This window comes from Dendropsophus ebraccatus, chromosome 9 (genome assembly GCF_027789765.1).
Source record: "Dendropsophus ebraccatus isolate aDenEbr1 chromosome 9, aDenEbr1.pat, whole genome shotgun sequence".
Classification (NCBI taxonomy): domain Eukaryota; kingdom Metazoa; phylum Chordata; class Amphibia; order Anura; family Hylidae; genus Dendropsophus; species Dendropsophus ebraccatus.
In genome coordinates this window covers 32,430,235-32,456,973 of record NC_091462.1, presented here as the reverse complement: position 1 = coordinate 32,456,973, position 26,739 = coordinate 32,430,235, and the positions used below count along the sequence as shown (strand labels likewise).

General features: G+C 44.9%; 1 protein-coding gene across 1 annotated transcript in view; it reads right to left on the bottom strand.

The window, feature by feature from the left end:
- Nucleotides 1-26,739, bottom strand: part of MYO3B (myosin IIIB) — a 279,760-nt gene that overhangs the window by 56,234 nt on the left and 196,787 nt on the right. The window contains exons 26-29 of the mRNA XM_069985142.1: nt 26,440-26,645; nt 22,717-22,828; nt 18,615-18,777; nt 16,237-16,317 (exon numbers count right to left, since the gene is read on the bottom strand). Coding sequence (XP_069841243.1) covers nt 16,237-16,317; nt 18,615-18,777; nt 22,717-22,828; nt 26,440-26,645 — 562 coding nt within the window. The remainder of the gene's footprint in view (nt 1-16,236; nt 16,318-18,614; nt 18,778-22,716; nt 22,829-26,439; nt 26,646-26,739) is intronic.

Here is a 26,739-nt window from a genome sequence, read left to right as displayed (position 1 = left end):
AATCGTTGTTTAATCAAAAAATACAGTGTGTGTGAACAAGGCCTTAACAAGTGTTTTATGCAAGTCAGCACCCTTTGGCTGGAAACACACATGACAGTTTTTTAAACTGCAGCTGCAGTTTTTATGCCAAAATCAGAAGTGGATTCAAAATAAATATAAAGGGAGGACTTGTACTTCCTAAATTTCTTATAATAAGAAGACTATTATTTTACTATCTTTTTTTTTTTTTTTTTTTTTTTTTTATAAATTGTTTATTTTAGGATTTTCAAAATACAGAGAAAATAAACAGTGAACAAGTAAACAACATTGTATAAGGGTCATCAATGAAACAGAGTAAGAATTGTGATGAATAAGGCGAAACAATGCTGTAAGATGGGGTCTACGACACATTATCCACCGGTAGAAAGTTATGAGATATGCCAAGAGGCCAGGGGGTCACCTGTGTGGGTACCTGAAGTGGTCATATCTTAGGGCCTCATTATGGTTACGTCGTCAAGTGAGCCCCTGGTAAGCAAATGCGGAATGCAAAACCCTTAACCAGAAACGTAACAAATACTGGGGGGGAGACAAGACAAGACATACAAATACAACTAGGAGACAGTCAAACAGTAACGTTGGTTACAGGAGTCTGACCGGGGGTGTGAAATTGTTCATAATAGGTATCCCACAGCGACCATATTTTTTGAAAGTGATCCACCCTGTCTTCGGCCGATGCGGAGAGATACTCGTTCCTCCGCACCTCTTGTATCCTGTTGACCAACTCCACTGCGGATGGAATGAGGGTTTGTTTCCAGTATCTGGTCAATAAACATTTTGCCGCCGTTAAGAGGTGCAAGAGCAGCCTGGCCGACCGTTTACCCAAGTTCTTTGGGGGAACATTAAGGATATAAGTTAGGGGGCATAAAGGTACATCCCGCTGGAGAACCACAGAAACCAGATCTCGAATACCCGACCAGTAGGGTCTCAGTACAGGGCAGTCCCAGAAAATGTGGGGCAATGTCCCCTCGGAGGAGCAGCACCTCCAGCAAGTGGAAGGTGTTGAGGGGAATAATCGGTGGAGAAGGGCGGGGGTATGGTACCAATGAAACAAAATTTTGTATTGGTTCTCACGGTAAGCAACACAGGAGGAGGATTTGGCCGCCTGGGACCAAATTATCTGCCAGAGGCCCTTGGAGATAGGTCTATTAAGGTAAGCTTCCCATTTGGCCATGTAGGGGTGGGGTTGATCAAGTTCCTCCAAGGGGGCGTTGAGAATGGAGTATATGGATGATATTAATCCCTTGGTCGAGGGTGAATTCCTACATAACATTTCAAACAATGTGGGTTTGGCAAAAGGTCGGTGTCCAGTAATCACGGAAGCAAACAATGAGATTTGTGCATGAAAATCAGCTGCCTGAGAAGGGAGGCCGAATCGTTCTCTGAGAACTGAAAAGGGTAAGACCTTCCTGGAGAGGGGGCACGATATGTCGGCAAAGTTGAATAAACGGGCCATTTGCCAAGGCCATATGGTGTCCCGGTGGTAGCTCCCCTGCAGTAGGTCAGTATAAAGGAGTGGTGTCAAGAGGGAAGGTTTGGATTTAAGGGAGAATAGTTTGTCGCTCGCGAGCCAAACCTCCATAGTGTGTCTCATCGGTCCCAGAAGCCAGGACAACGTGCCCGAGTAGCTGGGGGACCAGATCAGTTCGCTAGGGTGGGTAGGCGCCATCCAGAGCTTCTCTATTTCGGTCCACTTATTGAAGGCCTGGAGAGTGGTCCAGGAAGGGATCCTCCGTAGGTGGGCCGCGAGATAATATTTGTGGATATCCGGGAAGGAAAGCCCACCACGGGATTTCCCCGCGCACATCACTGTTTTGGAGATCCGGTGGCGCCCCCCACCCCAGACAAACTGCAAGAGGGAACTCTGGAATTTCTTCAGTGCTGAGCTGGTGATGGGGATAGGAAGGGTTTCTAGTAAATAGAGGAAGCGGGGTAAGACATTCATTTTTACAGTGGTAATTTTACCAATAAGGGAAAGGGGAAGTTTCGACCATTTCGTTAGTTGTAACGATATTTCCCGGAAGAAATTCGGGAAGTTGTGTTTGTAGAGTAAGTGGTAGGACGGGGTAAGATTAGTACCTAAATAGCGCAGTCTATCTACCACCCATTTGTAGGGATACGCCGATTGAAGGGCATGAAGTAAAGAAGGGGGGAGGTTAATAGGCATGGCCTCCGTTTTACGGGAGTTGATTTTATAACCGGAGATGGACCCAAATTCCGTAATCAAGGAGTGAAGGTTAGGGAGGGATACCTGAGGGTTACTGATCGTTAGGAGGATATCATCCGCGAATAATGACAGTTTAAATTCACGGTCCCGTACCTTCACTCCTTGGATGTCAGGGGAGAGGCGGACTCTAGCCGCCAAGGGTTCAATGCTAAGGACAAACAAGAGCGGGGACAGGGGGCATCCCTGCCGAGTCCCATTGTGTATCGTGAAAGGTGGAGAGGTGGCATGCGGAAGGCGGACGCGGGCAGTAGGCGTAGAGTAAAGCATTTGGACTGTCTGCAGAAAAGGCCCAGAAACGCCGTATGACTTTAGGGCAGCGAACAAGAAGGGCCAGCCTAGCCTATCGAAGGCCTTCTCTGCATCCAGACTCAACAGCAATCCTTGAGAGTCGGTCTTGTTTAAGACCTCTATCAGGTCGATGGTCCGCCGGGTGTTATCACCTGCCTGGCGGTTTAGGACAAATCCAACCTGGTCCGCGTGTATGAGACTCGGCAGGAGCACCCCCAACCTAACCGCCAGAATTTTCGTGAATATTTTGAAGTCCGCGTTTAACAGGGATATTGGTCTATAACTGGCTGGGTCAGAGGGGTCCCTCTCGGATTTGGGTATAACAGTAATAAATGAGTCTAGCATAGGGGATGGGATCCTATCTTCACCCTGAAGGAAAGCATTAAACAAGGAGGTCATGTGTGGAAGTAAAATGTCAGAGAAAGTTTTGTAATATGTGTAGGGAAGGCCATCGGGGCCCGGGGATTTAGCTGAGGGAAGGTCCTTAAGGACATCGGTGATCTCTTCTGCTGTGATGGACCCGTTAAGCATGGCTAGGTCGTCGCTCGAGAGTCTGGGCAGGTGGCAGTCAGCTAGGTAGGACTGGAGGAGGCAGTCTCTCTCTACGGAATCCCTAGGTAAGGAGTCCGGGAGAGAGTATAGGGAGGAGTAGTATTCGGAAAAAATTGAGGCTATCCGGGCGGGATCGTATGACAAGACACCCGAGCTATCCCTCACCATGTGCGGAGAGTTTTTCACAGTCTGGTCTCTCAATTGGGAGGCTAGTAATTTGTGGGCTTTATTAGCCTTGTCATAATATTTATGCCTGGTGAAGGACAGCAAACGGGTGGCCCTGGAGACCGCCTCATCCGTCAGTGAGTTGCGCAGTGTTACTATTTCTCTAAGGAGAGGGACGGAGGGGTGACTAGACATGCGGGCTTCCTTTATGTGTAATTGACGAGTGAGGGCAGCTATACGGGCCTGAGCGTCTTTTTTCAATCTAGAGGAAAGTGCAATACAATTTCCCCTAAAAACCGATTTATGCGCTTCCCAAAGCGTAGAGGGAGAGGATACGCTCCCCAGATTCAGTCTAAAATATTCTTTCAAACCCGCAGCCAAGGTTTCCCTGTGTGGGGGAGTTTTCAACAGCATCTCGTTGAGGCGCCAGTGGCAGACCCTACGAGCACCGGTAGACAGGGCGACGTCCAGAGATATCGGGGCATGGTCTGACCACGTAATAGAATGGGTCTCGGCACATGAGAGAGAACGCAGGCCCAGGATGTTGCCCAGAAATAGGTCTATACGGGTATGGGTGGAATGCGGGTGTGAATAGAATGTATAAGCCTTGTCTTTAGGGTGACTAGTCCTCCAGAGATCAAAGAGTTGGTGTTGCCTAATCAGTTTACGAAAGGCTAGGGAGAGCTGTACTGTGTGTTTGGGGGGGGAACGGGCAGAGATAGCGTGCCAGTCCCAGGTTTCAGAAGGTGGAATATTAAAGTCTCCGCCAATTAGTACTAGAGATGGAGGGAGGCGGGCCAGCTTGGCGAAGACCTGGGTGAGAAAGCGCATCTGTCCGTCATTCGGGGAGTAGACATTGCACAACGTGACCTGGACACCTTCCAGTCTGCCAGTAAGAATGACGTAGCGGCCTTGGGGATCTATGTCAGTGGAATCTACATGGAGCGGGCAGTGTGAGCCTATCATGATAGCAACACCCGCCCTCTTTTTATCTTTCACTGCTGAGTAAACTGTAGGATATTTCCGGAGGGCGAATCGAAATGTACCTGATGCATCATGGTGCGTTTCCTGGATAAAGGCAATGTCTGCACGTAGCTGCTGAAGCTCACGTAGAAGGAGCCTCCGTTTTAGGTCAGAGTTAAGACCCTTAACATTAAAGCTAACAAAACGCACCATGATGTGTCAGGGTGATGAACTGTGTAATAGGGAAGTACCTGGGCTCTGGATACAGAGCTGAAGCTGGAGGAGATGGGAGTCCCAGCGAGCCCCCCTCCTGGTCAAAAAAGCGGAGATAATTTAGTAGGCGAGACGGGCGTAGGTCGGCCAGGCTGCTACTCACAATACACCACCGGTCACAGCAACAGAACGGCTCCTGCAAACATAAAGGGAACACAAAGGGAACAGACAAAACGGGGGGATTAAACACAACAGACATTAAACACAGAAACAAAAACAAAACTGAAAGAAAACTACGGCAAACACGCCGATCATACCGGGGCAGGAACCTGCCGATCCCCAGTAGCTGCTGAGGAAGACTGCCATCCAGGGGGGATGACATCCCAGGGTTCAAAGGACAACTAGTAGTCCCCAGGAGGGGGGACAAAGGGAGGTTCAGCAGACAGAGGGGGAGAAGTGACAGAAGTGGACGGAGCAGAGTCAGGAGGACAAGTAGAAAAGAACAAGGGGGTTGAATTAGCCCTATCACACACAGAGATAGAGCGGTGGGGAACATTTAGTGCAGAGGTCAGCGCCGCTGCCGACGGTATCAGAAAGGACTATGCGGTAGCATGTGGTTGGAAGGTAGCACCGAACCCATTAGGGAGGAGGCGGGAGAAACACCCCGGGAACCCTCCGGGCCAACACTCAGAGGCCAACGGGTCTCAGGTAGGGCGCGGGTTATTAGGGGGCTTCCGCTGGTTGGAGGAAGACCCTTGGGCCGACCTTTTCCTGTGGCCAGTGACAGGGGTCCACACGGGTGGGGGAGGGGGGGGTGGGGGGGTCAGCTCCCAGGGTAGGAGGCGTGGGACATCAATGTCCATGGCGGCACAGAACCCCTCGAGGTCCCCTGCGACCCGGAGTGTGGCAGATCTCCCGTCCCGTCTCGCCGTGAGGCTGAACGGGAAACCCCATCTGTACGGAATGTTCAGTCCCTGCAGGGTTTGGAGCAATGGGCGAAGTTTCCTCCTCTTTTGAAGGGTCACCCAGGAGAGATCCGGTAGTATCTGCAGGGGTGCCCCGTCAAAGTCGATGTTCCGCTTCTCACGGGCTTTGGTCATGATAGATTCCTTCAGGGAATAGTCTGTGACGCAGCAGATGACATCTCTGGGCAAGGAAGAGGCCTCTTTGGGGCGCAGGGCCCGATGTGCTCTATCCAGTTGAACCTTATGGGTCGCCGGGGCGTCAAGAATCTGATTAAATATGGCCTCTACTGTACATTTGAGGTCGTTGTCACGGGTGGCTTCAGGGAGCCCCCGGATACGAACATTGTGTCTCCGGCCACGGTTATCAATGTCCTCAAGGTGTCTCTGGTACTCGCACATAGCTGCGTGTTGGGTAGAGATGGTGGAGTGTAAATCCTGTATATAAGTGCGAGTATGGTCATGGTCCTCCTCTAGTGTTTCCATACGGTGCTGCATGGAGCGCAAATCATGGCGGATAGTCGCGATTTCAGACTTGAAGGCACCTTTCATTTCTGATATGAGGGATCTGAAGTCCTCTTTGGTGGGGATATTGTGGAGAAAGTGGGTCCATCTGTCATCTTGTGGGGCCTCACACTCCGAAGATGTAGATTGGGAGGACCACCACTCTCCAGCCCCTCTATTACTGTCAGGTTCATGTGCAGCTGGCGCGGTCTGCGGCCGTATATTTTGGCGATTGCCGGGTCTTTGCGGCAGAGGTGGTGAGGGGTCCCCAGCTGGTCCCTCCCCCCCGTCATCCAGCACGTCCTCCTCAGAGTGTAGGGATGGGGAGTGTGGCTGCGTATCTGCAGAGCGGGTCCCGCCATCTCCCTCATGCGCCCGCCCGGCAGGCCGAAACGGGGTTGCGGTAGGCTGCAGCCCACTAACCTGGGGTCTCGGCGGGGGGGTTCGCTCCTCTGGCTGTTGTTGTGAGCGATGTCGGGTGGACGGAGAACGGGCGGAGGAATGCTGCAGGGCATCCAGGAACGGAGAGCCCGGGTCTGAGGCCCTGCGCGTTCTTCTGGTCGCAGCCGGCGCCATCTTGGTTCCGTCAGGCTGCGATGTGGCGTGCAGGAAGGAGTCCAGCGGGCCGGCACGGGCGGCAGCCCCGGTTCCAGATTTGGCCGTGGACTTCTGGGAACGCTTCTGCACCATAATGGCAGGGTTCGGTGCGGTGTACGGTAAGTGGAAACCGCTATATAACGGCAGCGGTCAGCGGAGCTCAGGCTCAGACGTCTGCTCCCATCGACTTCCGGTCACGCCCCCTATTTTACTATCTTAATTTGAAGCCTTCTTTAGATACACATCCGAACATATGTTTAATAAAATTTGATAAAACATAAATTTATTGGCAAAACACTAGGAGCACTAACAAGTATAGCCTGTGTGTGAGGGGAAGTTGTACAAGGACCTCACTGGCCCTGAACTAGGCCATTGATGTCGCACATCCATGACTTTGCATGTAAATACATCTTAAGGCCATGTTCACATGGCGTAAGAGACTGGCCGTTCTGTGACCCGCCTGGGTCATGGAGTGACCGGTCTCTAAGAAAGGTACTGCAGTACCGGCCGGATGATCTTTTCGGCCACAGGGTTCCGCGCTTCCGTGCGCGCCTGCATCAGAACTCCTCACTGCACACTATAAAGCAAGCGGCCAGTCGCTTCATGGTGTGCACTGACATGGATTTCTATGGCCGCTATTCAATGAATTGTGGCCGCAGAAAACTGACATGTCACAAGAGATCCCAGCCGGAGCGTATACTATGTGTATACGCTCCGGCCGGGATGCAATACAAAACCAAGCAACGTGTCTTTTTGTAAAAAGTATGGCCGTTGTTGCCGATTGCAATAACGGCCGAACTTTTACAAAAAGATACGTTGTGTGAACATAGCCTACAGGGGTACTGCAATAAATCTTTTTCTTTCAAATCAACTGTTTTCACAAAGTAAGGCCATGTTCACACTACGTATATTTCCGGCCGTAGTGCGAACCGCGAATATACGCCTGAAGTTAAGAGATTGATGCGTACGCTGGAAAGTATACGATATACGGCCGCACAATGCACACTACGTATGAGCCTATGGCCGGATCGTATACGGCGCCGTAAAAAATGAACAAGACCATTGTTTGCGGCCAGAACTGTTCCAACTCACGGCCGTGGATTACAATGCGGTCCCGTACGGAGTACTTATTTCAGCCAAATTGAACTTGACTTTTAGATCCAAAAGGTTCAGTGTGTTTTATTGGGCTGGGCGAAGATTTTCAAGTAAATGACCTGTTTCAGATCGCTTCGAAACAAGCTAGGGAAGCATAACTGTACTACGGGCGTATGTTCGCGGTTCGCCCACATGTTCGCAATCCGGCCGCATGTCTATTTTTCCCACGGCCGTAGTTTCAGCCGCACATGTCTGGCCGCTTACGAACTACGGCCGGACATATACGTAGAGTGAACATAGCCTTATATAGATGTGTAATTTACTTGGCACTGTGCACCCACTCCGTACTCAGGGTTGTGCATCTCCTATATCTTTTAGATTGCAATGACCTAAAACACACCAATGTAACAACTACAGATTGTGGGAAAAAAGGATTTATTGTTTGCAATGGCAAAGTCCAGATCCTAATAGGATATTTCAGTCCTTGGCTAAACCTGAATATTGCCCCCTTTCAAGACAGAAAAACATAACCAGTCCAGGTTCTCCACTGTTCAGCTCTGGTTAGACGTATGATCTTTCTTCTTCATGCCTCATAGACCAGCGCTCAGGAGCAGGACCTGCTGTCTTAGCCCATCACTAGCCACAGTGCTGTGATGTCTCAATCAACTATCGGTCAGCAGGTCTTGCGGCAGAGTACACAGGAAGCAGGAAAAAGAGAGAGCTGATCAGGAGTTGCAGGAGAGCAGAGGGGGACTGGGGCTAGTAAGTATGCTTATTATGTATGGGGCCTGGCACAATAACAATTTTTGGTCTATGGCCAAAATACCCCTTCTATCTTATTGAGATGCTCTGGCATGACCTGAAGAGGTGTCTAGTAGTGATGAGTGAACATCAGAAAAGTACACAGGTTTGGCTGCATGGCCAAACCCCGAACCCTCAGCATTCAACACCCAGCGTCTGGAGAAACTGGATGCCACCCTAGGGCTGCCAGGAAAACAAGGATACATACAGCCTATGGGGGAGATTAATCAAACATGGTGTAAAGTGGAACTGGCTCAGTTGCCCCTAGCAACCAATCAGATTCCACCTTTTATTCCTCACAGACTCTTTGGTAAATGAAAGGTGGAATCTGATTGGTTGCTAGGGGCAACTGAGCCAGTTTCTAGTTACACCATGCTTGATAAATCTCCCCCTATGTCTGTTTTAATGTTTTTTAGGACACCCTAGGGCGGCCTACAACTTCTCCAGCAACCAAGAGTTGAATGCTGAGGGTTTGGCCACACTTTTCTGATGTTCATCACTAGTGCCTAGCAACACTAAGCTGCATATCCTTCTACCAGCAACATTAAAAGAGGTTGTCCAGGAAAAATAAACTTTTCCCCTATCCACAGGATTGGGGAAAAGTAGGAGATTGCTGTGGGTCCGACCTCCGTCTATTAGGATATGTTCACACAATGTATTAATTTCAGTGAAAAGAACATCTGTTGGTAATGAAGTTAATACATTTGCATTGATTTCAATACAACGGCCATAGTGTATACTATGTATACATAGTGTGAACTGCAGAAAATACTAAGCATATGTATTTTCTATGGACGAAGTTCAGCAAACAGCGGCCATACTAAATTATTGTGCCCGGCTGCCAGCCGTACCTTATATTATGTTCAATGCTTAACTAGATTGCAGGCACACCCAAATGTGACCGCAATGAAAATGGGAAAAAGATAATGTTCCTGCAGCCAATATGGCAGTACTGGCAGGAACATGTAATACAGCTGCCGTAGTTTGCCACTGAATACAGTGTGAGTGTGAACATAGCCTAAAATGGGCAAACATTTAGAAAATGCTATAGAAAACAAAAAAAAAAATTATAGAAAAAAAAAAAATACTTGACACGTGCATTGACTTGGCATATAGTAAGTTCTTACCAAACTATTTCCCTACCACATGTTCCTGTCCTTAGGTGATACCTCGGCAGGTGTGTAGGTGGGCTTTCTCTATGGAAATGCTAGTGCGCCCGAGGAGCATCCACTGTCAGCTCCTATTCAGTGAAATTCCATCTGACAGCACAGCACATCAGATATCACTATTTGTATGTATATTTCCATACCCATAGGGAATGTAACTTCAAGTAGATTATTTTTTTCAAGCCTTTCTTGTCTCTTCCACTTGATCAATGGGTTGTGCAGTACATAAGCCCACTGAGATCTCTCGACCACCAGCTCATGTATTTGAAAGGCGTCTGTTTATTTTTAAAATGCAAATTCCCATACCCCCAAAGACTCAGCAGAAAAAAAAAAAGAACAATCTCTTAAGTTAAGAGATTTCCATCAGGGGGCTGCTTTCCTGTTTTCTACCAGACTAAGATCAATCGCTGTCAAAACCACTTAGATAATATTGTACAATCAGACAGAGACTCTCTTAAATGAAATAAGATCCAGGCGCGTAATTTTTTTTTAACATCATAGTTTGCAAAAATGATAAAATCATTGTAAAAAAATAAAATAAAATAAAAAAGAGCTTTGAAATGCTGACTTGTCGTTGGACCCATTCTTGGAGAATTGCCATAGATAACAATTACCATTGCCCCCCAACACTAACCTCCCCGCCTCGGCAGTAGATTCCGGTGGAGAGGAGGCCCAATAAGGTTAATACCCCCACTTTGATCTCTGTCGAGGCGTACTAGCAAGAATTAATTTACATTTCAGATGAAAAAAAAGTTGACAGCATGAAAAGGCATCTTGTTCCCGGTATGTGAATGTGCGGCAATAGATTGGGAATTCTAAAAAGGAAGTTCTAAGGAAGCTAACAGGATAAGCCCCTACTGCTGATTTTACTGGGAAAGAGATGAAAGGGAAACAAATTTCAATATGAGCGGGACTGCAAAAACATGTAAGCCAAATGTTTTCTAAATTCTCCGAATGGTCCTGGATGTGCCGGGTGTTCTGCCCATTCCGTGTCATTTGTACTGAGAGAAAAAATGTCAATAAGAAAATTTTTACTTTTCTGTTATTATGTTAAATTTCCATTTTCTGATCTATTTTAGGTCAGCTATGGGTCATGTAGAGACCACTGGGAATACTGTATGCTGTTTAAAGGGGAATGTGTCAGGTATTTATTTTCAGTTTCATTAATTAGATTTAGGATCGGCCTATATCGCAGGCAGCACAGTGGCTTAGTGGTTAGCACTTGCAGGGCTCGAGCCCTGGGTTCATATCCCATCAAGGACATCTGCAAAGAGTTTGTATGTTCTCTCCGTGTTTGCGTGGGTTTCCTCCCACACCCAAAGACATACAGATAGGTGAAGTGCTGCAGAATCAGTGTGCGCTATACAAATAAAAAAAAAAACATTATATGGTGATTTTGGTTATGGCACCAGACACTACCATCCTGGATGGATTTCTGGTTGCAGTCGCGGTAGCTTGCGGGTCACAATGTAGTGCCGTTCATTTACATTAGCTACAATTACAGTTACATTAGAGGGGTATTCCCACACAAACATGATCTTACCGAAATGTGTGCAGGATGCGAATATATAAGAGACGCCAATGTGAACTAATAAAACAGTTTTGCAGTTTTTCAATTCAGTAGGGCAAGCTGTCACTACTTGCTCTGCTAGAGGCTGCTGGACCTACAGCACTAGGGACATAGGCAGCTTCCCCAAATATAATGTCTATAAATGCTTACATGCATTAGAAATGACATCAGGGGAGGCTCAGAAAAGAAAATAATAACCAATACTTACCAACATCAACCCTCTGGGTCCTCCTTTGTCGTCCTCAGGTCCACCGCTGAATGCTCTGGCCGCTACTTCTGAGGAGGACTGGTCTCAGCAGTGACTCTCAGGTAATTAAGTGAGCAGCCTATCCCCTTGATAAGTTTAACTTTTGTTTTGTCTGACTTTATGAAGCCAGACTTTCTCCAGGATAGGATGGTTCCTAATTAGAGTTAGCAGCTGCAGTTCTGCTTACAACTTAAAATCACAGACACAGACAGCTGATGCACGTATCAGTAACATAGGTTGGGGAAGCGCCCCCTATTGTTTTGTGTTAACTTTTATAGACAAAATATGGGGCGGTATTACTCATGTGCAGTGTATTCAAGTATAGCAAACGTAACATATGCGTCAGAGTTCCTGGAAATGATCATTGTGAGCGAGAGTTCACATTCTTTTCTTTTATTCCAGACCATCTTTCTGTCACACTCTGATCACGTCCTGATCATCTTCTGATTCAGATACCTGTATATATAGGTGTAGTCCCACAGGTACGGTGTAAGCAGATAAAATCACATCACCTAGCCTTATCACCCTAGACACCAGGGTGGCCATACACATTCATACAGTAAACTGTCAGCTAATGTTTGACCGACAGTGTCTAACTGCACAGGTTGTCTCCTGTCACTTATACTGACTGCAGGTTCCCAGTCTGCGGCCAGTTCGCTCTCCCTGGTCTCTGCCATGCTACTCCCTTGGCTGCTGTTCTAACACTGGCCCTTAGGGTGCGTACATGAGCTCTTGCTGATATTTAAAGAGACCCTTATCTTACCTGATCTGTCCCCTTCTGATCCTAGCTGTAATGCAGATCTGTGATGAAGCTGTTTCTTGACTTCTGAGAATTGTTTGCGGTTCATCAGCGTCCATAGTGTCCATCTGCTACTGATCTATGTGTGTCTTTTGGATTCTGCCTGAGCCCTCCTGTCTCTGACCTATATTGCTGACCCAGAACCTGTGCTGCCTGCCTTCACCCTCTAACCTGTTAGTGATTCTGACTGTGTCCAATCATTGTCAACCATATTGACTGTCTAATGACTGATCCGGACTGCTGAGTATGCTTTCTTGCTTGACCTTACATTAGTGTCACACCGTCCACTGGAGCAGCTGCAGTCAACACCAGGTCTATAATTTGGAAGCTCCCTGGTATCCTCTAGCAGCAGAAGGCCAACTACCGTATCTTGGAGTGGAATAAAAGGAAAAAACCTGAAGCACTGGTGTCAAACCTACGACCCTCCAGTTGTCGCGAAACTACAATTCCCATCAAACCTGAACAGCCAAAGCTTTTTCTTTGTCAAGGAATGCTGAGAACTGACATTTTCAACAGCTTCAGGTTGACCTAGAGCAGTGCTTCTACTTTCCAGTCCTCATGCCCCACCAACAGGCCATATTTTGAGGATTTCCCTAAGCACCTATTACACCCGATCTCAAAAGCAAGCGAGCCCGGGCGATCATTAGATTGTCTGGGCAGCCTATAGAAGATAGCAATGGTCTGCCTATTGCGCGGAGCGACTGCAGCAGATTGTTCCTATCGTGGTCATTTGTCTTCCAACACGTTGAAAGACATTAAAAGACAACTATGATGTCAGCTGATCTTTGCCTTTTATTACGTGAAGCGATTAATAATCGGCCATATACGGCTTAATCGCATCCCGTAATAAGGCCTTTAGTATTTTACAGGTGATATATCCAGTTGGTGGACCATGAGGACTGTAATAGAGAAGCACTGACCTAAAGGGTACAGAGACCCAACACCCCAGTTCAGCCCTAAGCCAAACTTGTTCCTAATCTCCCAATATCTCAATACTCGTAAAGCTTTAGTATTGAACTCAATGGAAAAAGGAAGGGTAAGCTGCTGCCAGACATCTCTAGAGATGGTGTATTATGGACTGCAGCATCTGAAATTATACATGGTCAATCCTTCTCTCCCTATAACCATTTGCAAGATCTCTGCATCCTTTCAATTATAGAAGACAAGCAATTTATAAAATCCAGCAGGGGCAGAGGGGAAATTATTACAAGTACAGAATTACCTCTCCCTGTGCCCATGGTGAGTGGTGGGATCGGCCTCGGGACCCCTACCAGAAGGCATTTTCCCCTGAGTTGTGATGATGCAACCACTTGGGGGAAAAGGCCTGTCCCGGCTGATGGACTGGCTGCTCATACAATCAGTGACTGGAGTGGCATCTCTCCCCTGTCATTGATTGGCTGAGCGGCCAGTCCATCGGCCGGGTTTTGATGTGATCCTGGAGCCCTGCGGGGGTCCAGAGGACGGTCCTGCCACTCACCGCAGGCACAGGGAGAAGTAATTTTATACTTGGAATCCATTTCCCCCTCCCTGTCAGATTTTAAAAAATTGCCAGACTTCTCCTTTAATTCACATGTTCTTGTCTACATCCAGAAAACCTAAATTATTTCACAACTATAATTCTATGTTCAGTTCTATCTCCCATGCTGTTGGCTTTTCTCTACACTGATGCATTGTAACTATCAGGACAGGACAGGCTGTACGTTGCTGATGTAGTTAGTTTCCCTTGGTCATTACCACGGGTTATGTTAGTGTTGTGCCTATATCTCTCCCCACTGTGTAAGTGATGCACTGCTTTACATGAACGCTCCTCCACATCCACCTAACAAAAAACATTTCATTGCCTTTTAAGATACTGTCATTTACAGTACATTGCTTTGGGCTACACTCGAGCACTGTTTCGGATATACATAAATCCACTTCCTTAACAAGACAAACTCCGAGTAACATTCTGGTTCTCGGGCAATAAATGATAATATGTAAATGAAGCCTTCTGCTCAGTGACTCGTACACTGCGTTAAATATTTCTGAGAATGTTCCCGCTGTTAGAGGAAAGCGTGCGACCAGATGATACCGCGCACAACACACCAAGAGACCAACCATGGCTGTCTGATCACTCACGCCATTGTCTGCTTCAAACGTACTATGATAATATCAGACTGTGAAAACCGATGTACTGGGTGTATTATTCCAACACTGAAGTTCAGGACATGACAGCATTTATCCTTCTACTTTGCTATAGGTTCCTATAAAGTATTGTCATTCTACATTGCTGTTGGTTCCTATAAAGTATTGTCTGTGTAATATTTCTTATTCTGATAAATGACCATGTGTAATGCATGGTTGGGCTAGGTCCTCCAGAGAGGAGCTGTTTCCACTGGCTGACAGTCAGCTATAGCTTTTAGGGGATACTATAACATTCATAAAAGCATATGGACAAGGATAGTCTTGATAACACCAAACCCTTTGGTGACACTAGCCGTACATGTATGCTATGGCCGCCTGCTTTACGTCTGCTTTAGTACCATACATGTATAGCATGCTGGAACCATTACCCTATGAAGTTCATAGGCTAAGCGTGCTTTATAGACAGAGGGTACCAGCCACTATCAGCAGCCAACACTTAAAGTCAAAGACGGACATCAGTGATCATGCTGATGTCTGTCAGTTAACTCCTTCAATAATCAACAATTAATTGCAATCACGGCATTAAAAAAAGTTCAGTGACAGAGGTGATTCAGCTGTCCAATTGGTGCTAATGGGTAACCATGTTGTTAGGGGACCTTCTGAATAGCTGTGAGCCTGCCACTGTGAAATCTGCTAATATAGTCTGCCACAGTTTTGAACATTGTTTTTTTTTAAAAAGGCCTCCCCCGATCCCCAGACTATGGAAATCCCCGGTCCCCCATCCAGAAAAATGTGTTGAACTTCCTGATGAGAATAGAGGAGTTGAGAGTAAAGGAACAGAATCCTTATGGGAAGTTCACCACTGTGTGGGATGTGTGGACGAATTTTAAATCCACGCCAGCCTTAGGGGTATGGGTGGCGGGCCCTGGTCCCAATGGAGTGATGGCCCCTGCTACTGGGTAGCCTTCTCTCTTTCTATTACAATGTTTCTGCTTCTCAGCCATGTACCCTCTTTTACGTAAATGTTCCTCTCTCTTGCACTTTATCCTTCTTTTCCTTCCCTGTCCCGTTCCCCTTTCCTTATCCGCTCCCGTTCCCCTTTCCTTATCCGTTCCCCTTCCCTGTTTGAGACCATTTGGTCTAGTTCATGATGTGTTACTGCACAGATGTTACCCGTTTTATGAAAAATTTAAGTACCGAGATTTTGACCTGATGTCTTTTCGTTGTTTATATTCTTTCTTGTGTACTAATAAAAATATTTTGAATCTTATTGTAAAGTGCACAGGGTAAAAAGTAATGTTCTTTCTTCTACAGATCTTCAAAATTTCTAACTACAAAAGCTCACAACGTGATCTGCATCACTACAAATGTCTAGACTTTCCAACTTTTCCACAAATCTCAGGACCTCAGCTGCAGTAGGAGAATGGGAAGGCCATAGAAAAGTGTGGGAGGTAAGCCATTTAAAGGGGTTCTTCACCCGTTGTCCAACCTCAGCTACTGACTGGCCGATGTGCATGTCTTACTCCGACCACTAACCAGGAACTGTAGTGGGGCCCCCTGTTACAGGGATGCACCAGGGAGGGTAAGTATTAGTTCCTCACCTCCTTTACACCTGCCTTAGCGCCTATTATAAAAGTGAGACACAGGGTAAAAACCTGTTTAACTTTTCTTTAGACCCAATATATTACAAATGATGCAAGAAGTTAAGATATGAAAAAACTATACGGATGACCAATGCCTCGACAGAAATCATTTAGACATCCACCCCCATGAACCCCTGTATTAAAAAGAACACATACATTAAACCTTTACATTTTTTACTGGATGGCATGAGATTATATTGAACTGATAACATGATAAATTGTATAACTTAACATAATTCAAGAAAGGTTGAGGGTGGTCCCATGTGTAGTGTACAATGTATTACCTGCTTGAATAACAACAGCAGCGTCATTTCTTCTACTTCTTATTTCCTGGAATTTCTTTCGACCATCATATCCTCTCCATGCTGAAATGAACAAAGCATTTATTATGTATGGACAGTCATGGTATCACCACTGTAACCACAATGTTGTTGTTGAACTTCATGTGGCTTGTGTAGCTCCAGGCCAAGTGTGTAACTATAGTCATAGGAGCCATAGCATCTGCCAGGTGCAAGAACTTAGACAGGGAATTGTAGGGAATAAAAAGCTGGTCTGAACTGATGCATCTAGATCCTCTGATATACAGTGCTATTCTTTATTTTTTGTTATTCATTCAGTTTTTTGTTATTTGCTGTGGGACTGTTATGTCCACGCCTGTTCAGACATCAGCTCGCAAAGTATGGCTATGTTCACACTATGTAAAAGTGCGGCCGTTGTTGCCATCGGCAACAACGGCTGTACTTTGTGCGGTGTGGACATAGCCTTATTTTCTGTGGAATCCTGGCCGGAGCATATACACATCGTAGGCCGCATATAACTGACGTCAGTTTTCTACAGGCGCAATTCAATGAATTGCAGCCGTAGGAAACCCTGTCAGTTCACACGATGAAGCGAGCGGCTCCGGACGCTTGCTTCAGTGTGTGCTGTGGGAGGTTCTGATGCGAGCGCGCGCTGATGTGCCCGCATCAGAACCCTGCAGCCAAAAGATCATTAGTACCGGCCGGGATGATCCGTGCAGAGAACGGCGGGTCTCTCACGTTGTGTGAACATAGCCTATGTCTGAAACTGCTTTTTTGTCCATGTCCTCTCCCTTCCCTGCCAGTCTGTGCTCTGTGTAGTCTTGATGTCTGAGGGCTGGTCCAATCATGCCCAGGACCGAGACTCTGGTATCTCATAAGAAATCCACTGGTACTTTTGGACATAGCTTGCGATAGTCTCTTGTAGCTAAAGCTGGCATTTTGTACTGGATTGCTTGATATTCTAAACTCTTTGCCTGACCTTGTAACCTCTGTTTTTGGACTGTTCTGCTATCTCCGGTTTAACCTGTATCTGCATAGCTATTCTTTATTGTGTTTTTTTTGTCCTGTCGTCCAGTTGTCGCTGACTGCTTAGGGTCGGTTGGGCAAGTAGGTAGGTACAGTCTTAGGGGGCCTAGTGCTAGGGCTCACGCTGTCTGTCTGTCCCCATATTCCATCCAGGTCCTGAGTTCCCTTACAGGGACCCTACAAATTCTGATTAGGCCTTACTCCAGACCTTACAATGCCACCCACAACTGTATTGGTACTGGTACCCTGCTATAGACACACGTAATAGCAGCTAGCCACTATTGTGGATCTCCTCTAGTGAATTAGATTACTAAACATCCTAGGGTATAGTTGCAAAATGTATGAATTTACATTCTATGTGGTGATATGTTGTATTTAACTGGGGGTTTTTTGACATGAGGCTTACACCAACACACCTGTCAATCAGCTGTTCAGTGGGGCTGTCATGGCCGGATGGCTCTGTCCACCACATAGTGGCTGCATCTGGTAACTGCACCTCAGCACCGTTTAAATGATGGCCTTTATGTTAGCCTTTACAATTCTAGGTATAGCTAAGCAGGCCCGCTTCTGCCATGAGGCGGAATGAGTATTCCGCCTCAGGCGGCAGATTCTGCGTCCCTGCAGGGGGCGGCAAGATCCTCACCGCTGTCATTTTAGTTAAGTTTAACTTAGCTAAAATGACAGCAGCAGTCACAGCCTCACCGCACATCCTGCCGCCCACGTTCCCCGGCATCCCCACGTACTGCCGGGTTCTCCGTCCTACGTTGCCCAGCAGCCTTCTCCCTCATTGGTCGCGTGCGTGTGCCGCAGCCGTCCGCTGCGGCGCTACGCATCCGCGGTCACCAGGTACCAGCAGTGTTGCCCTGTGCTCCGGTAAGTTCCGGGGAGCGGGTGCGCAGTGGTGCAGTGTGTAGCGGCTAGAGGGGTGTGTGGAGTGCTGTGGTGTGGAGCGCCGTGTGTGTGTGTGTGTGTGTGTGTGGGGTGTAGTGTTGTGTAGTGCCGCGCGGGGGGGGGGGGGGGGCTGGGGTTGTTTGCAATCAACGCACGGTGGGCTGGGGGCGGCGGCAGCCCGGGTTTGCCTCAGGCGGCAGAAAGCCTGGGAACGACCCTGTAGCTAAGTATGTGATAACTAAAGCCAATAGAATGGAGTGTATTTTATCTGACACCAGAATATATAAGCTAGGTAGGGGTGATAAGACTATATGATCGTGTATGTGATCAATTGTAAAAACTCCATTCAGGTTCTGAAGCTACATTATGAATCAGAAGTCACCAACCAAGCAGCCATACAGTTCATAGAACCACTAATTCTAGAAATACACTGGGCTAATAGTTACCGGCCTGAATACAGGTAGCGCTCTTTTCCCGCCTTGCTTTAACTTTCTTATATCTTCTTGCACCAAGCCATCCTTTGGTATAGGCCTGCATCACTACTACCCGTCCAATGACTTCCCGCAGTAAGAGGTTTAGCTGTTCCACATGGTAATATTTCAGGAAAACCTTTAGCAGAAAAGACAATTATTACCGTCACGCTTTTCCTGTTCATTTGGCTTACGTAGATTCATTTGAAGGACTGCCTGCTAAATGATAAGTATATAGCTAATTTATATGCTGGTAAAATACAACATTATAATACGATAAGCTAGGCCCTATAGCAAATCATATAGCTGCTTCTCTAGTAGTCACATCCATGTAATTGATCTATTATGCGTATTCTACACCCAGGAAACTAGCTTGAAGCAACATGTCACTGATTCTGATGGAAGTGAAGTGAGGTATAGGTTGACTTATGGTTGTGTATATTATGTACTAGTTACACTACATGGCCTTTGATTTTTTTGTGTTTTTTTTACAATCTTTTGCTATTTACTATGGTGTAGTTTTACTTGTAATTACCAATTTACCCTAAAATAGATATGATAAATATACCAAGTATGTTAAAGCAAATGTACCACCAGGTTTGTGTTCTTTACATTAATAGATTGGCGCTGATGTGGGGAAGCTGGTGGCGCATCCTTTTTTTGAACCGGCGTCCGGTCTATTTCCAAACGCACTGACCTGCCGGCCCCCAGTGTGACGAAACCTCCTCTCCTCTGTGACACGGCTACATTAGAAGCCGTGCACAGGAACCGGGCATCGGTTCAAAAAAGGACCATGCCACACGCATCCTCGCACCAGTGCCAGTATGTTAATGTAAAAAAACCAAAGCAATGTACCTGGTGGTACATTCGCTTTAAAGTGTACTAGTCATGACATCTAAAAAATTTTAACTGCAGATATATAGTTAGTGCTGATATTGTTAGTTCTGATATTAATTTTGCGGGTCCAGAGGCCCATTTACTACCCCATTGTGCTGCTCATGCTTCTGCATTTCAATCTGAGCTGGTGGGCTGCCTTCTTTTTTTTTTATTATAAATGACATATGCCTTAGATCATTTAGTTTACTTAGCTGCAGCAGTGAAGAGGGGCGTGTACAGCGGTGTGTTCAACCACTGGCCAATCAGCTTTTATCTTCACTGGGCCAGTCTGTGCAGAGGGATAAGTGACATCACTTCCTGCATTTAGTCTCTTTTCTCCTGTTACTAAAGACCAAATGGCCTTAGCAACAGAGCCTCAATTGCAGTTTTCCAGTAAGTGAGACACCTAGTGGCCGAATCAATGTCATTGTATTTTGTACAGAAAACAGGCAGTAAAATAAATGTAGTAAATTACAAAGATGTAATATACCGCCTCCCCTGCTGATTTTACATTATTTATTGGCAATGACAGGGCCCAATTAATGACAGCATCTAGGGTAAAAAATGATGATGGGTTTTATAACAAGGGGTATTAATGCCCTTGTCAGTCCAGGATGAATGAACATTATATAGGGCCTGTGGCCTTTCTTGACCTGTTTTAGTAAATACTTACCATATATTCCCCAGGAAATAACAATCCTGGGTCCTGGTAATTTTCCTTAAAGGAGTGATGTAAGATTAGAAAATCTGTATTTCTATTTGTCTTATTTTGTAGCCTTGTACTGTTCCCTGCCCATGAATAAGTGGTGATAGTTTTGTAAAATATTAAAACGGGTTACTGCCATTTCAAGCAACTTCTCTTGGAAACTAGTCTTACATTAGTCTTAGTCTTAAATTAGTCTTACTTACCTGTCCCTGTGCCTCGCAGCACCACCACTTACAGACCCCCGCCAGACCTGTGATGTCACGACATGGCTCAGAAATGCCTGCTCAGCCAGTCAGTGAACACCTCTGTTGTCACTGATTTGTTGGGTGGATAGTTCTCACAGGGTTGTGATTAAACAGGAAGCCGGGAGAAACAGGAAATTGCAGGCAGACACTGATATTGCTTAGGCTGTAGGGGCACAGGGACAGGTAAGTATAACTTCATTATTATGTCCTGACCACCCCCGACCTATCCTGGATTTTTACATTTGGCTGGAGTACCCCTTTAAGGGAGAGTAAGTCCAAGTTTGAGCACTTCTTGCAAACAGTCCTGCTCTAGTCCCTACCCCTGAATTGTAATGAATAAAAAATAGGACTCTCAGGGGCTCAAAACAGCAGTGAAAGCACTAGCATCGCTTTGTCACCACTCTAAAGGGTTCATCTGACAAAATCATGCAGGTTTATAAAAATGTTTTAAAATTAAAGAAACACTTTAAACCTTTATTTTTCCATCTCACACAACCCCTTTAAGACAAAGCTGGGATGTATTCTGCAAGCAAATCAAATGAGTAATTTCATGCCCACCGGGAGTCCTTTGGTTGAGATGGAGTTGGGTGTGATATTAGCTAGTCGTCAGCTGACCTGTTAATAATCCAGGGCAAGTGGTTAATTCAATAAAAGTGGAAGTGACCCTCACCCTTAACCAAGCAGATTAGGTCTTTTTTTATAAATCAGTAAAATAATGTTAATGCCATCTGACACCTGACTGACTGCTTAATAGACAATCCATCAAATGTTATGGGCTGATCCAAGCTGTCCGCAATAATTCACTTACTTTATATAAAAGGTAAAAGTATTGTTGAACTGTTTTAAAAAGGCGAAATCTCTTATTTTTAGATCCTAGCAAATTCAGAAAATGACGAACATTACTAAGTATAGCATAAGCGGCTTCTAGAATAAAAAAAATAAAAAGTATGTTCACACAATGCACATCTGATGCTAGGGAAGTCAAAACTGGCAGCAAATGTGCAATAGATCTCTGGTGTGTGAACATACCCTATAAGAACATGCTCTGTACTTGTAGTGTATGGCATTGTACTGTGCACTGCCCCCCAGAATACCCCCTTAACCCACATAGTGTCAGAGACAGCTATAAGGACAGGTAGAGTCTTTCTTTAGGAAATGTATGTTCATGTGTGGGTTCTGTTTAGATGGCTGGGTAGGACAGAATATTGCGGAGTGATTTTACCTTGTACTGAGGGTTGTATATTGTTATATTCATGTTATTGTTGATTGTTAGGCCCCGTTCACACGTAGCAAAACTAGCAGAATTCCTCTAGTCTATAGGAGTCTATGGGAGGCGCTCACTGCTGTTCTCACAGCGTCTCTCTGCGCTGAAGAATGAACATGTTCATTCTTCAGGTTGGGGAGAGCAGCAGCATGCGCCTCCCATAGACTCCCATTATGAGAGGGAGGCTAACGGCATTCCACGGAGGACAATTCCGCTAGTTTTGCTACGTGTGAACGTAGCCTAATATGTATGGATTTATGTTAATATTATACATTGTTACATACTTACTAGAGTGTTATTGGTTTCTGTTTTAGCCAATAAATACATGTATTGATAACTGGGAATCACTGTATGTACATTTCAAGTCAGGAACGGATTATAAACAGAGAACAGGTCGTAAAGATAAGACTGAGATTTCTCTTTTCAAATCCATTCCCGGCTTTGACTTAAAAACAGTCTGTTAACAAAGCCAGCAAGTCCGTATTCATTCCATCTGCTCCTCTGCCTCTGGAATTGTACAGCACAAGGCAGCATGTGGTAAACACCTCATTCCTGTCCTAATAAATATATACACACCTATGACTGGGAAATGATGATGTAGGCAGTAGGGGGCTGGTCAGAGCTGGTGACTTCACTTAGGGGACAGGGTTAGAGTCGTCTCAGGATGTAGGAGAAACACCAAACACCACAAGACCAAAACTGAAAGGACTATACAACTTCCTGTTAGGGGTGAGTAAAGCAAAAAGCATGCTTGAGACAGTACAATCTGGGACATCACTGCCATTCCATTGGTGCCCAGGTCCCTGCCACCCATTGCTTCCTGGTGATCCTGGTGGGGACTTGGACACTATACAAACAGAGGCGGCAGGTAATCAGGGAGGTGAGTATACTTTATTTTTGAGTCACTCTGACCCATTTTCCCAGACACCCCTTCATTTCTCAGATAGGTAGAAACCTAAATTTACAGAAATATAATTGCAGATTTACCTTAGTTCTTCCCAGAACCCACTTCTCAAGTTTAGCTTTCTCTAGAATAGCAGCACAACTTTCTTTTGTTGGTGGAGGATTCTGATTAGCCTTGAATGCGAGGTAATAATATCTATAAGATGAGAATAATACCGACATAAATTGTTCTAAAATAAGGTTCTAAAGTCATAAAAATAAAATACTCTCCTGCAAAGAAAATTAAAATAATATAATGGTCCTACCACGAAGCAAAGGAACATTATCTAAATATTTAAAAAGTTAATAAAGTCCAGTGATAAAACAGTCTGTGCAGTCAGGGAATAGGCCATCTAGGGTACTTGTACATTTTTATGTTTTTATGAAGCACTTGTAGCGTTAACCTGTTGCTGACTGGACTGTAAACAGGTTGTTGTAGGGAGATCTGTTCTCCTAAAAGTACAGTAAGCAGCATGGGCCATAGGTTACAATGGACAGGATGTTTCCCATTGTGATGAATGAGAAAGGTTTCTGGGCATGCTAAGTGACCTTTATATAGGCCATTCTACAGGGAGGGAGGGCGGGCTAAAATGTTTGTGCTTACTTCTGTCTCTACAGAACAGGACGTCTCAGCTTAGGTTTAGGCCTAGTGGGCAGAATGTAAACTGCAAGATCTCAGGAAAATTAGATCATCAAAATTCTTAAAAAATATATTTTTAAAGGAGAAGTCTGACCAAGTACTTTTTTTTTAAAGGGGCAGGGAGGAAACATAATAACCGATCCTTACTTACCTCTACAAGTGTCGCGTGGCCAGCTCTGGGACCCTCGCCGAAAGGCATTTTCCCCCGCGTTGTGACATCATCACAACTTAGGGGAAATTGCCCATCCTCGGTAATGGACTGGCCGCTCAGCCAATCGGTAACTACAGCAGCATCCCGCCCCAGTCAATGAGCAGCTGTGCAGCCAGTCCATCAGCCGGGTCGTGACGTCAGCTCTGGTTGGTATCCCCGAGAGGGGTCCCGGAGCGGCGATCCGGTGCTGAAGAGACACGGGGAGAGGTGAGTTGAGATAGGTTTTTATGCTCCCCAGCCGCTGCATTAAAAAAAAAAAAAAAAAAAAAAAAGGATGTGGCCGGACTTCTCCTTTAACTAAAAAGTCATATACAGTACAACTTATATAATAATGCCATATAGATCAATGCAGAACAGAGGGTATATGGTACTATTATTTATTGGTATAATTTAAAATAATAATAATAATTATTATTATTATTATTATTATTTAGTATAATTTAGGAAAAGCATTATTTATTATTTTGTATATTTAAAGCTAGAGATTTACTTTGCTGATTGCTCAACGGTTCGGACTTTGAATTACAGTATTGTGTTGTCAATATATTGTAGCGCTAATATATGGTACTATTATTTATCTACTGTATGCTGGTATAATTTTTGAATAGCTTTATTATTTTATATATGTACCATGCATAAGGCTTGTCAATTGCCCAAGGGCTCATCTTCTATCAAACTAGTCCTGACCTTGCAGGTATATCACATTCGGTAGTCATCCTCAGGATAAAAAAAAACCCGTACAATTATCCCAGCTATCCCCGACTTCAGATTCTCTATCTGGAGCTGTGAGACATTGACAAGACCTAGCTGAATTTGCACACATTATTTTCTCCGCTCAGAGCCATAATTAAAGCTTTGAAAAGGTTTCTTTAAGTGAAATATTGGGAATAGATAAACACATTAGTCGGTGATCCATGAAATTCCTCGAATATTCCGAAGAGCAGATCAAATGCTAAACAGATTGACACTTCTTTGTTCATATTCAAAAACCCATTAGGCAAGAATGAACAAGAGTCACAGCCTTATGGTAAATCTGAGGATATGAAAGATCCCTAAGCCCGAAACTTAATTGCTACTTTGATCCTTTTTTAGTCCTGTACAAACAAAATAGATGAGTTTGCAGGTTTCCTCCGGTTTCCATAGACAATGTTTATGTGACAATTGTATTTCATAAACTATTAGTGCAGACGGGTGCAGAAATAAAGGGAATCCGTGTTTGTCAGACAGGGATAAAATTAACTTTGGGTATTAGTTCGGTCTGATGGCTTGTGCCTCCTTTGTTATTACTCCTAGGTGGTTGTTTTATGTCTGTTATTCACCTGCTAACAAACCCCACATAGGGTATAATTGCAGACACAGCAACATCTTAAAGGGATTGTTTTATCTCAGTAACCCCCTTTTTATATTAAAGTTGGCCCAGCAATCCATGGATTACCTTCAGACCTGCAGCTGGTCATATATTATTCGTGCAGCGGAAAATGTAGAGTTGCATGCCGACCATTGACATGAATGACCATCCTTTTATTACATGGACAGGCTGCATCTGAGAACATCTATCTGTATATGCTTAAAGGGGTTATCCAGTAAAAATATTTTTCTTTCAAATGAACTGGTTTCAGAAAGTTTTATAGATTTTCTATTTAAAAATCTCAAGTCTTCCTATACTTATCAGCTGCTGTATGTCCTGCAGGAAATGTTGTTTTCTTTCCAGTCTGGCACAGTGCTCTCTGCTGACTCCTATGTCGAGACAGGAAGTGTCAGGAGCAATAGCAAATCCCCATAGAAAACCTCTCCTGCTCTGGACAGTTCCTGTCATGGACAGAGGTGGCAGCAGAGAGCACTGTGTCAGACTGCAAAGAAAACAACATTTCCTGCAGGACATACAGCAGCTGATAAGTATGGAAAAGCTTGAGATTTTTAAATTACAAATCTATATAACTTTTTTGAAACCATTTCATTTGAAAGAAAAAGATTTTTGTTGGATAACCCCTTTAATGCCCTTATATGTGGTGGCTACTGTGTGAGAGCCCTTATTACAAATGGGATCTGGACTTACCATATGGCACTTTAAGGTGTAGTCTTTAATTATTGGTAAATCACAAGAGGTACTACCTGACATTAGAATACATCCAGTAGTTGCGGCCAGTAGCAGCATGGAGGCAATCTGAGTACATGATGATCATATATCCTAAAAGGGCTTATGAAAAGGTGTCTAGCTGGGACATATTCTACATGTACACTGTCAGAAGCACAGCAGCTGCTGCACAGTGGTGATTGACCGTTATCACTGCTTGCTCTGCTTCATTGTGCAGCAGCTGCAGTACTGCTTCCTGAGTTGCTATATCTATTTTAAAGGGGTTATCTAGCAAAAATCTTTTTCTTTCAAATCAACTGGTTTCAGAAAGTTATATAGATTTGTAATTTACTTGTATTTCAAAATCTCAAGTCTTCCCATATTTATCAGCTGCTGTATGTCTTGCAGGAAGAGCTGTTTTCTTTTTTCTTTTCTTGCAGGAGAGCAGTGTGTCAGACTGGAAAGAATACACCACTTCCTGCAGGACATACAGCAGCTGATAAGATTTGAGATTTTTAAGAAGTAAATTACAAATGTATATAATTGTCTGAAACCAGTTTATTTGAAAGAAAAATATTTTTGCTGGATAACCCCTTTAAAGCTAATATGCATTAAGGTGGGTTCTCACTACGGAATTCTCGCGGATAAACTCCGCGGAATTCCGTCGGCTGTCCACGCGCACGGCCGCGCGCCTTTCTGCCGGCTCCATAGACACCATTCTATTATTAAAGATAAAGACAACTGATGGCAACAGATCTGAGTGGCTGAGCAGATTCAGTGTGTGTTCTGCAAATATAAAAACAATACAATTAAAAGTTACTATATTCCAAGTGCATTTCTTACCTTTTTAAGAATTCCTCAAATAAAATACGATGTGAATATCCTTGTCGTCGAATATTGACGGTTTCCAGGATCCCCGTGTAGCGTAACTGCATGAGCACCCTTTCCCGACAGAATTTCATTGCTTCTCGGTCATCGTTTGGCTTAATGCAGCGGACAAAATGAGGCTGCCCCACCACCATTTTGGATAACAAGTCCATGAGGGAATACTATACCCAGAGAGAAGAGAAAAGTCCATTGTTATGACATGTAAATTATATAATCGTACAGTGCATACTATAACAAATTGTACAATATTGTTTA